Raw genomic sequence first — 13276 nt, 5'->3', positions numbered from 1 at the left:
GGGGGGGGGGGGGGAGGTTTTAAAGGCGAAATAAAGACATATTTTCATGATTGTTTTTTTTTGAAATATGAATAATGTTGGGTTATTTATATCATATACACGTTATAGTATAACATCTGAAGTATCTTTGAAAAAATTTTCAATTAAAAATATCAATAAATAAGTCCGTGACAGCGAATCTCCGAAAGCGCCTCGAAAAAAAGTTGTTATGCGGTCAACTTGATAACTCGTCGTTACCGGATCATCTCAAACAAAAAAGTCGAAATGCGTTTAAAAGGTGATATGTTTCCCTAGGTAGTCAGAGGGAGTTTTTTTTCGATTTTTTTAGTTTTAGCAGTATTTTGAAGTGAAAAACGCGATTTTCGTTTGAAAATTCCGTTGAATTTGTTATTATAAAATGGAAAAAAATGGTAAAAAAAACTCCCTCTGACTACCTGTTGATTTATGTGTAGAAATAGTGTACAAAATTTCAAAAGGATCGGTTAATCATTTATTCTATTGTTTGAGTCTACGTAGAGCATTATAAACATTCTACTATTGCAAAACCAAAAGTTTTCTTATTTGACATTATTTAAAATTGTCTGTTCCTTATATTTGCAGCTAGTCCGTTGAATATGTCTATCGAAGATAAGATGGAAGTTGATAGCAGATCTATTTACGTCGGCAATGTAAGTAGTGTCTTATTTTTATGTTACCTAAGAAAGTTCGAATTTCGCCTCTGGGCATTTATATAAAAGGGATCGACAAAGCCATCAGTATTGCGGAAAAGTAATGACAATGGTATTAATTAGACTGTATGATTTCGTAACGTGATAACGACAGGTGTAACTTTTATAATAACGAAAGGGGATTTGAATACTTATAAATTATATATTAATTGTATTAATTATAAAAACTTACATGAATACTTGTGTGACCCGGCAAAGAATTATACGGTTTAGTTTTATTAAAAATTTAATTACATTACAAATAGATTCTAGTGCGATTGGCCAGTGGCTCATACCGTTTCACTTTTGCTTAAATAAAAATATTGACATTGATTGTAGCCTAATCCCAGTTCTTTCGATTGGTGAATTTAAATTGGCAAAAAGTGTTGTCTTATATTCGAACCATTTATTTTATCATGAAACATACAGTAAATTGCTTCCTATAACTTTGAACTTAGTATCAAAAATGATACCAAGCATTTAAAAGTCATTACTAGTACCTGAATGAAATCATCCAGATTTTGGTCCTCCTTTTTTTTTAATTCATACGTTTAAGGGTTAAACAAATACATTTTCATAGATATATTTAGATAATTTTTTTCAATTCGGCCTTTCTCATAGTAATCGACTACCTCGGCGATGATTATTTCAAAATTATTCTACTCTGGGAATTATTTTCGATCCATGCATAGTAATTATACCTTTGTAGAATCATTGACTCTGTTTTTCTCCTTCGATATCTTGAATCAGATACCGATCATTTTTTTTTTCTTTGACGACCTCGTAAGGTCCACTGTAATTTTTTGCCAATTTTCTACTTTCTACTAATATTAGTTGTCCCGATTTTAATTTTTCTGCGCAGTTGCGCTTCTTATTAAATTGTTCACGTAGTACTTCTTTGTTCGTTTATACAAGTTCTGTGACATCCTCGCGTTCTTCTTTGACTTCAAATACTTTATTCAGTTCTTTTATTTTGCGAGTTAATATTATATTTAATCTCCCCTTCCTACTGGTTTGTAGTTGAAGATAATTGCGGGTGGCCTTTGCTTGGTTATCGGATGAGTACTGTTATTTATACTCCATTGTATTTTATAGATTTTCTCACCCCAGTTTCTCGCCCGTTTTCTTCGATGCGGTTCAATGCTTAAACTCGGTTTAACTGTACTATTAGCCAATCAGATACTTTTATTTTGAAGATAAACGGAGTTTATGCATTGAACCAATTGAAGAAAACGGGCCTCTGTGTTCTATTTCGCTTGATATAATGGGCAAACAATTCAAAATTACAACTATTCAGTCTTTCTATTTGATCATTTGCCCTTGGAGTGTCGATAGCAATCTGTATGTATTTCAAACTCCAATCAAAAGTTTTTAAATTGTTTTTAAATACATGCTGCTCCTTGATCACTAATGATGGGTCTTGGCTTATCATAATGGGACATTAATTTTTGTAGTGCTACAATAGTTTCATCGTCCCTGTAATCTTCAGTTTTATTCTCTCAGTATTTATCAACAGATTTATTCTCTCGTATTGTTTTGTTGAAAGGCTCCATATGCTCAACGTGAATCGTCTAGAAAGGGACACTTCCTTTTTCTCTTGGATCTAAATATCCAGGTTTCTTTTCCATTTCTGTTTTATAGTATGAACAATTTATGCAGCGATTAACGTAAGTTGTAACGTAATTTCGTATTCCTGGGAAATAATAGGTTTTCTTCAATTTCGGGAGAGTCTTGCTAAAATCTAAATGTGCAAGACTCTTATGAACTGTCGTAGTTATATCCTGCGTTAGTTCTCTGGGAACGTACAGTCGCCATCTTGCCTTTGTTACTTGATATACTGTGGCATTGCACATAGTAAAATTCTTATGCACTTCCGCATCTCCAACTTCCAACTTGTCTGTTACTGCGAGAATCTCCAGACTTGCTCGTTGCATAGCTGCTGTCCAATCGGTATTAACGTTGATACCCATGGTCGGCATTCCAATGATTGGCGAAGCTTCAGCCGGATTAGCGGATGACGACTGAATCCACCAGCGACACAATTATGTTCGTTTTTCAAATATTTGATGCAATGGTTGAATTCCGATAATCCGGTTTATGAGATTATAAACCATCTTCCTATACGAGGATTCAAATCTCTCTTGCCTTCTAAGAGTTTCATACTATTGCAATCCGTCTTGATTATGACTTCCATTCCGATGAGATGTACGCGAAATCTTTCCAGCGCGCAGACAGTTGTCAATGCTTTTAACTCGTACGAATGGTCCTTGGCTTCGTCGTTTGTGGTTTTTCTACCGAAATAACTGATTAGTTGCATTCGTTTATCTTCTTATTCCTGTAACAAAACCGCTCCTCACTCGTGTTGACTAACGTCTGTGTGAATTTTCGTCTTCGCATTCCCATTGTAGATTGGAAATATTAATCTGGACGATAGTCTCAGCTTGATCTCCTCTGTCGCTTTTTGTTGTTCCGAATTTCAAATGAAATTTTCTTTTTTGGCCAATAATATCGTCAATGGTTTTATAATTATTGTTGCGAAACCCTTCGCAAATCTTCGAAAAAAAGTTGATTAATCGAATAAAACTTCTTACGGCCACGACATTCGTACGTGTCAAGAAAAATTGATTGCAGTCTACTTTCTTTGTACCTGGTTCGATAAACGACTCTAAAATCTTAAAGCTCAGATAATCCACCTTCGTTTTAAAGAAATGTCATTTCTTAAAATTAATCGTCACTCATGTTGAAACGGATATGGGTAATTTACAGACTTGTAAAGTATTGATGACCGCTCAATCTGTCCAACTGATCAGTGGTAATGAATATCTATCTTTGATCGTGATATCCTGTTCAACGAATGACAATCGACGCATATCCTTACTTCTCCTATTTTCTTTCCGCGCCAATATAATCAAACTTGCATATCGAGACGAATTATATTCGATTATATCCGTTTTCTTCAAATCCGCGATCATGTCTTTCAGTTGTTCTTTCTCATGATAAGTCGATTTGATCGATTACAGACTGGTTTGTCCGTATTTAAATGAATAAACATTTCAGCTAATTGTAAGTTCTGCTTTTTCATCTATTGTAGGTTTCTCGCGACGACCCCTCTACATCTATATTCATTAACTGGATCAACGTGTCGGTGTTATGTCTAGATCCGAATCGATCTCATCTTTATATTTCTTTGTTGTAGATTTCTCATTCTTTCTTCCATGAACGCTTCTCGACGTACAATCGTCTATCCTTTTTTAATCGTCATCTCGATACTGCTCAAATTCATTATTGACATGACGGATGATCTTTTTCCATTTGTGCTAATAATACATCGGGGTATTGTATCATTCGTTTCCCTTATACTATTATACCCTCGACGTAAAAATCATTTCTGAAATACTATCAGCATTGATGTGATCAAGATGATTCCTCAGAATGACTTTCATCTTCAGTTATGAATTTGGCTTTACTCGGTCTTGCTGTCTCGATCTTCAATAATCCGCCTATATTACTCGTTATATTCAAGACTTTTTTTGTATTTAAAATATGACCATTCTGCTGTTCCGTATAAGAATCTCCGTCCAACAATGGTACGAGCTGTGCTTCGTTCGAAACTACGAAAACATTACATTTTGCCTTAACTCCACTAATTTCAATTTCCATGGCCAATTACACCTATTGGAGTGACTTGACCTCCACCGTATCCTAACGTGAATTAAGTTTACTTTCAAAATATGCCAAGTGTAATCTATCAGCGTGATGCTTCCTGGAGGTGGTCACTCCGTTTTTCAAGTCAACGTAACACCTCATTTCGTTGTGGTTAATTAACGTTTCTTGAAAAATGTTGCGAGAGAGTTTCCATTAAATGTGTAAATTTGTCTCGTTATCTACTTTTCTTAATTCTTTTGGTCGATCTTTTTTTTTCTAAATTTTCAAGATAATTTCATGTGTAGTGACCAACATTTCCACGTTTGAAACAAGTAACTTTTTTTCGTATCTCTTGTTATTGTGGTTACCTTTTCTTGTGCAGGAGTACGATGCAACTTATTTGGCTGTCCTATTTTCTGATGATCCAAACGCTGACTTTCCTTCTGTGAAAACATTAATTTCGACGTTGGACATATATGGTCTCCTATAAAATTATCTTCCTTTTTCAAATCTGGTAATAGATCGATTGTTTCTTTATATCGAGAAAGAGTTCCCAAATATGAATGGTTTCGGACATTCTCCAACCCATCGACGATCCATTTGACAATTTCACGTTTTCTCATTTGAACATTGTTGCATCGTGACAATTTCCCATAAAAATATTCGATAATATTTTGGTCCGACTGCTATTTGTAATTCTGAGCCTTTAAAACCTTCTTGATACCAGTTTCTTCGCTCAGAAACGTATTTTTTAAATAATGTTTTCCAGTCTTCCCATGTTCTGTCGGCTTTTTCAAGACTATTCCTTCATTTTTTGCGATACCTTCGAGTTTTAATAGAGCGTAATGTTTCGTGGTTAAATCATCCTAACCGTACATATCTGCGTATTCTTCTATTTTATTAATCCATTGATTAATGCCAACATTTTGAACCATTGGATTGAAACTCGTTAGAACTTTTAATAGTTCCATGGAAATACGTATTCGACTTATAGGATTGTAGCAGACGTAATTTTTTTAAGTAGTAAAATTCGTGGCTTCCGGATGGTTGCCGCCTCTGGTTTTAGCGTATTGCCGACGTTTCGCAAATGTTAATCTGTGTAATTCCAGGAGATTAGGTCCCAAGTCCACTAACAGAACATTGTTCGACAAAACCTTGATGGCCTACTCCTTCTGCATTATTTTTAGATTGTATTCCGGTTGTTGATTGCATTGGAGTCCTATTCATTGTTTGGCGTATTCCGTATTCTGATTTCTGGACTGTCGTGTCGATTTGAATTTTTTTCGGTCGTCCTCTTTTTCTCCTCTCCGACGGACTTATAACGTTAGAATTCACGGTGTATTATTTGATAACTCAATTTCCGAATTTGATATCAATAATCTTGATTGCTCGAATCATATTAACGATCGATTGAAGAATTCCGTTAATTTAATTCTATTTATGAATCCCAGATTCATTCACTAGAAATTCGCACGTGTATCAACTTATAATCCCACTTCTGAAAAATAATCGTACGTTCAGGATTATTAGACTCGTTTTCAGTCTTCTCTTCTTCTTTTTTATATCCCATAGCAACGGCTATTCAACGAATACATTTTAATAGATATATTAAGGTAATCATCTTTACAATTTGTTAATTTAATAATGGAGTTGTTGCAAAAATATTGTTGGAGGAATTTATTAAACCCTGGTACCTAAACCCGTTTTACCGCATACGCGTTTTATGGTGATTTATATTTTACGAATTATTACGAATTATATGAATATTTTTAAATAAATATCGTTAAATATTATTCGGTATGCAGCCTAAAGAACAAAAACAACTGAAACATAAATTCAAGATGCAAGTCATATATTTTGGTCATTTAAGGTATTACTACGGTAAACTCAAAACCGCCTAATCGAGCTGAAATTTGTTTTACGTCTAATTCATATAGCAGTACATCTCTCTACAAATTGTTAACACGATTCACTCATCAGTTTCCGAGTATTTCCGAGTAAAAGTCAGGACTCGTAACACGTATTCCCTATACCTGGCCAATAAAACGCGCATGGTTTTTTTTATTGCATTTGACTCGTCCGCGTAATTCCGATGAAAAACTAGTATGTGGCAAAGGAAAAAATTAGGAATTTTTTAGATTTTTAGTCAGAACTTTTTACTCATAGGATTTATTGATAGACATGAAAGAAGTTCGATATTTATTACGAAATCTTTCGTACGACGACTAGACAAAAGAGCGTTACGGCAACATTGCGTTTGAGACTGTATTCGGTGTATATACGTATACACTACTACATCCAATGTATATTAGTGTGCGCCTATCGATGCAGGGATGGGCGTGTGTGAGTGAACTGTACCAGTTCAAAAGTTGACGCTGGATTGTTCAAATCTTACATTGAAAATTTTGTTATTTTTCGGTCCGTAGTAATACCTTAAGTGTACGATCTCCTTAAGTGATGCTGTACTACCAGATGAAAATATGTAAGAATATAAAGGGTGTTCCGAAACTACCTGACCCGGTGGGTATAGCGGTGTTCGAGAGGCTTCACTGATCACGAAAATGACCTTCTTTTTGTCCGGAAGGTCATAGTTTTTAAATGGGAGCAGGTCAAAGTTGACCAATCAGAACGAGGCGTCAACAGAAACGTACGCGCCTACGAACTCTGAGTTTTCTTCCCTCGCTTTTGTTTCTCGGTGGCTTCCGGCAGGATGACGTCAGCCGAAGACATGCCTATTGGAAACAAGAAACAAGCTACCGAGAAACAAATGCAAGGGAAGAAAACTCAGAGTTCGTAGGTGCCTACGTTTCTCTTGACGCCTCCCTCTGATTGGTCAACTTTGACCTGGTCCCATTTAAAGACTAAGAGCTTCCGGACAAAAGGAAGGTTATTTTCGTGATCAGTGAAGCCTCCCGAACACCGCCATACCCACCGGGTCAGGTAGTTTCGGAACACCCTGTATACGTAATTTACGCAATAATATTATATTCCTTTAGTGTATCATTCAGCAAATTGATACACGGAGCACATTTTTTGGTTATAGACTATGAAAACATGGGATTGCATCCGACACAAGATAGAAAACTGAAAATATTTCGGCAGTTTGGGAAATCTCCCCATACTCTTGGGTGAAAATGAATTATGCTCGTGGACAATGCAGTATAGGAAAGGTGCCCATATTGTGACGTAATTTTGCAACTTATAGTCAGAAAGCGACTCCAGCTACCGATTGAGATAATGTTCTCGCTTTATGGTTCCTTTCGAGTCGCCATCCCACTTAGAAGCTACGCTTTTGGGCTGATTCGTACAGTTACGCCAATGCTCTCGGAAAGGTTCATTATTGTTGAGTTGAGTTGAGTTGAGTTGAATGACAGTGGTGGGTATCCGATGGAGACGTCGCTACGAACCGGCAGAATCCCGGGTGAGGTATCGGCGCCCTGCTGGAGAGTGATAAAGGGCTGCAAAGTGGGTGGAGATACCGTTTTGTTACAGTTAAAGGCATAGGAGGAACCCCATGACCCGAGTTATGGTTGTTGTGCTCAGCTATTGCCCGATGCTCTGGGGTAGCGGCCGTGGAGGATCTCCGACCTGTTACTTACCAATTCGCTAAGAAATGCTCTCGATTTAGTTTAAAGAAAAGACTCGAGGGAAAGGTTAAGAGTTATTGGCCATAAGTATCTCTACCAATCAGAATCATTAGTTCCCGAATTTGACTATTTTCAAGACATAATCTGTCTTAGGACATCGATCGAGGTGCCTCGAACTGGCTCACGCTCCTGTGCTATCTGTTGATAGTTTTGCTAGCTGTGTTTTCTGTACGGTATAGAAAGTTCTCGCTCGTGTAATTCTCGTGTTGCTCTTGTAATATCCTGAAAATCCTATAGATTTTCTGTGTTTTTTTGGAGGTGCAGTGCTGTGCTCTAGTGCAGTGCCCACCTGAGTATCCTATGGATACAGTTCTCGGCCTTGAAGGATTAGCTGCGCCAGCTCCGGTGAGCACTCTCAATTTATTAATTGGTGAAGGGTTTTCGATTTTATAGCTCCGATTCGTTCTGCTACGTTCTCGATCAATTACTCTTTGTTTCCGGCACTATTTACCTGACGCTTACTTTAACACTTTCTATTTCAACCTAGCAGCTTGAGCGGCCATGCATTTCCGTGACCGGTCGCTTCTGTTCGTGCATCCAGTTGCGTTTGCTGATTTTACGCGATCCCAAAGATCAGCACCTACGGTTGCGTTTCTCGATTTTACGCGTTACCAAAAATCGACAGGATCCGTTAGGCTATCGTCATTTCTGATAAGTTTCGTCAGAGTTCTCTTTTTGGCAGAGTTGAGACTGTCCCACCTCAACTCTCAGGTCATACCGGCTCGTCGGTTCACGGTGAAACAAGAATTGGCGTGCCGCACGCCTGGCATGCGGATACATGGTTAAAGGGTCGACGGCCGAAGGTGACGTAGGTTAGCTCTCGGATTTTCGTTATTGGTGTCGAGTTAAGAAAATACGTTACAATACATATTGTGGTCGCCTCACTATAGAATCTACGGAGATATGCATACAGTACGGTTAAAATCACCACACTGATTAATGTATACAGGGTGTTCGTTATAAAACGCACTGTAGTAACACCGTTGCGTTCCTTGTCAAATTCTAAGGAATACGTGTATTGTAATTTTTTATTTCATATATCAAAATTTCCAGATAATCAAGGTTGAAATTGTAGTAATGTGACCAATCAGAACGTGTTTAAACGGAGTGCAGCTGATGTCGCGAGTCAGTCCACAAGGCTTGCTTACACAAGGCCAATAACACTAAGAGTATCGTCGTAGTGTCCCTGTTTATCTACATTCATTGAGTGAGATACAATCGCTCGCTGTAACGTCATTGAATTTTGGAAAGTACTCTGTATTCCTTATATTGTCTATTTCTTTAATTTGACAAAATAGTTGTACCAACGTATTACATTTTGAGTTGTCCTGAAAAGGACCGATTCTGATATACGCATCACCGAGCTTGGATCTCGGATAATGACTATTCTGAAACAGTAAATATTGTAAAGTACGTAATATTTTTATCAAGATGTCGCCGATTAGGATACCTATTTACATGTTCTTGCGCTGCTTATGTTTGGCTGCCATTACATTGGGTGGGCTAACACGCAATACATGTCGCAATATTATCTCACAGAATAATTACTCATAATGCGATCTTGCAGTTGGAACAACATAAATCAAACTGACTGTCTCCGAAATGTGAAGCGAAATAGGTTGTAATTTGTAAACGAGTCATTCGACTGCAGTAGACTTACTACTGTTATCATAGAAAATGTATGTAATTGTTGCAGATTAGCATGTCGAGATCCAAGCTCGGTCATGCGTAGATCAAAATCGGTCCTTTTCAGGACCACTCAAAACGTAATACGTTGGTACAACTATCTTGTCAGATTAAAGGAATAGACATTATAAGGAATAAAGGGTATCTTCTGAAATTCACTGACGTTACAGCGTGCGATTGTATCTTACTCAATTACATGCAGATAAACAGGAACACTACGACGATACTCTTAGTGTTATTGGCTTAGTGTAAGCAGGCCTTGCGGGCTGGCTCGCAACGTCATCTACTCTCCGATTAAACGCGTTCTGATTGGTCGCCATACTGCAACTTCGACCTTGATTATCTCGAAATTTTGATATATGAAATAAAAAATGAAAATACGTATTCCTTAGAATTTGATAAGAAATGGAACAGTGTTACTACAGTGCGTTACATAACGAATACCCTGTATACCTTACTATGTATTGAGAGGATCACTAAAATCTCGAGGGTCTAAAATATGGATATAATTTCTATGTTTCGTCCATCGTATAACGATACGCAGAGTAACTGTATGGCTATGTATAACGCAAGTCGACAGAACGCCGGAATATGATTTGATTGCTATGCTGAATTAAGAGATTATTCCCATATTATTCTTTCGGTGTGTATAATTGAATAATTAAAGAAAAACGTTTTGTAATTTGATTATTGTTTTATAAAACTTGCCATTTTTTATATGTCTCCTATGAATTAAGGTGGATTATGGAGCAACTGCAGAAGAATTGGAGCAACATTTCCATGGATGTGGCAGTGTTAACAGAGTGACGATATTATGCAACAAATTTGATGGACATCCTAAAGGGTTTGCTTACATAGAGTTTGCTGATCGAGATTCTGTACAAACGGCGATGGCTATGGATGAATCTATGTTCCGAGGTCGACAGATCAAAGTGATGCTTAAACGGACAAACAGGCCAGGAATGTCAATGACAAATAGGTATGATTTAATGAAAATTTGTAAAATTTCCGAATATTGTATTACTTGCACTTCGTGTGGCATAAGATATGTGTACAACACTTACAATGATTGTTTAACCTGGTACTAGTCACCCTGAAGTAATAGATTACCTCAGCGTTTTACTTTTACTTACTTTTTTTTTTACTTCACACTACTCATAAACTTAATTTGGAATGTAACGACATGAGATTCTGTTTAACCTTTCAAGTACGGGACATCAATAAAGCTGGAGCCGCCACAGTAGAAAAATGAAATAATATTTATTGTAAAATTAAGAGCTATTTAAAATTTTAGAGCTCCACCCCTTTTAGTAAAAATCTGTGGCGGTGCAAGCTCATATAATGTTGGAACCGCCGCCACAACATAAACAATAAAAAAATTAAAACAAACATGTCACATTAAAAGCTAGTTACATGCACTTTTTAATCACCGTTAGTCATACGAGGTAATTAAATACCCCATATAAGGGCTTGGTAGACACGACACTATAATCTGTGTCGATACTTTGTTGTAAGCTAGCACCGCCACAGGTTTTGACGAAAAGGAGTGGAGTTCTAAAATTTTAATTAGGTCACTTAATTAGCTCTTTAATAGCTCCTATTTTTGTAATAGAAATTATTTCGATTTTCCACTGTGGCGGTTCCAGCTTGATTGACCTAAGTACGGGGCCTTTCGCTGCGAGTGACCATGTGGACCGATGCCTGCGTTGCGTAAAAACTTCACATTCAATCATCAATAATTTCTGAACCCGACATCAGAAGAATATGACTCTAAGCTTATCTTAAAATGTAGCATGTTATGCAATTAATGCTGAACTATGGAGTTTTGCATTCCTTGATTTTTTTTACGAATGTAGCCTTTTTCCCCTTTCTCTATCCTTATCGATTGTGTTACGTAGGCCGTAGTGGCTAGCGAGGCCTTTAAATTTGATAAACAAATTTTAGAAGTAATCAAAAGAAAAAGAACGACAAGAGGTAACGTGAATAATTGAGTGAATTTCGAGCGATAAGAATACACTCAATGGTGAGTTCGCTGCTCGTTTAAGGTGTTGAAACACGCCTTGCTATTCCAACGTGGAGAGATATTTCCTGAAATGTTTAAGGATGGGCAATAGATATTTAAGACGCGAGTAAAATGTGAATTTGCGATATATTGTTACAAATGATTTGGTAGTTTCCAATTAATTGTTGTTGTATACAGTGTTTCGGTTATGAGAAATACTGGGATAAAAATCGTGAAATTGGATTACAAAACCTGACTGTACGTGAGGGTAAGGCGAAAAGAATTTTGGTGGAACAGAAAATTATCTAGTATATGCGCTACTTGGAAAGACTAGTCTATGCAGCTAAATTTTGCCCGGTAACTGATCCAGTTTGTTCCCTAGGGTATGTAATACCGAATCCGTACTTAGGCCAGATTACGAATATTACACTGGATCTGATATTCCAACGGTTAGAGCCACGAGTGACAATGTGCAGTTCGATCTTTTGTGTGTGAAACTAAATGATTTTCTGAGCGTCGGTACTTTGACTGCTTATATAGTTGTTTTTTGCCGATGCTCTTAGGTATGGTTAGGACCTTAGGAATGCACTTAACTAAGCAGCTGGGTAGGTGACACGGGCAGTGCACTGGGTAACGTGCTGAGTCTGCAATTATATTGACTGTTGGCTATGTTATTCTGTTTCGGAAATGATGACCATTATATGTGACAATTGCGAAGATTTTGAAGCTGCATATTCTGTTTATTTAAAAGAAACTACACAATATTTCAAAATGTTTTAAATGTTATTCGATAAATAAGGTCTTAAAGTACTTTCAGGAAATTTTTTGGGATTTTTTTCACAAATTTTCGCTTGATAAACGAAAAGCTCAAAATTCGGTACCCAAATCGTATTCCAATATACAGAGTGTCTTATAACCATTAATTCATATTTCAACGAGTGAAAAGAGTGGAATTTGTAGCTAAAAGTTCCTTCTACGCTTTTGTCTCAGACAGTATTTATCCACTCATTAATAATTAATTTTCGACATTTATTAAGATTCATTCCGATAAAATTTCATTTTAACTTTTTATAAAAGTTAATAAACCAATAAATGGATAAATGAACGAATAAATAAATAAACAAGTAAATATAAATAAGAACAATAGTAATATAAGTTGGGGGGTTCTGGACCAGGACTCCTGTAACCGACGTATACCGACAGTCTAGAACCTTCGATGGTGGGTGTCCGTGCTAAGTTAGCGTCGTGAGCTCTATGATTTCCGGGAGTGACGTCACCGAGGCCCCTATTTTTCTATAAATTTATGGGGGATTCCAGAAATTTTACGTTCGATTCTGGGAATCGCACGCGATCGAGAACCTTGTAGAACAATCTAGAAGCTTCGGCGATTTGTGTCTTTTATAAGTCGCGAAGGATCGCTCTCAGAGCCGGCGGTCCTCTCGCGCGACATTTTGAGACAACCTCTTGCCCCCCACCCCGGAGAGTGGACGAAGAGAGGACGACGAGAGTGGAAGTTTCGACGGACCCCGCGCAGGTTTCGGACGGCAGTTCTCAGCCTGTTTGACCTTGAATTCCCCCCCCCCCCCTTC

The 13276-nt window shown here is 37.3% G+C and overlaps 1 protein-coding gene across 5 annotated transcripts in view; it reads left to right on the top strand.

Moving 5' to 3' along the window:
• Positions 1-13276, top strand: part of LOC107266009 (polyadenylate-binding protein 2-B) — a 46520-nt gene that overhangs the window by 10964 nt on the left and 22280 nt on the right. For all 5 annotated transcript variants that reach the window (XM_015736034.2, XM_015736030.2, XM_025083257.1 and 2 more), the window contains 2 exons: positions 601-668; positions 10423-10664. In XM_015736034.2, coding sequence (XP_015591520.1) covers positions 601-668; positions 10423-10664 — 310 coding nt within the window. The remainder of the gene's footprint in view (positions 1-600; positions 669-10422; positions 10665-13276) is intronic.

Source organism: Cephus cinctus, unplaced genomic scaffold, assembly GCF_000341935.2.
Source record: "Cephus cinctus unplaced genomic scaffold, Ccin1 Ccin1_scaffold0272, whole genome shotgun sequence".
NCBI classification, from domain to species: domain Eukaryota; kingdom Metazoa; phylum Arthropoda; class Insecta; order Hymenoptera; family Cephidae; genus Cephus; species Cephus cinctus.
Note: the sequence above shows the minus strand (reverse complement) of the source record. Positions and strands in the feature narration are given on the sequence as shown.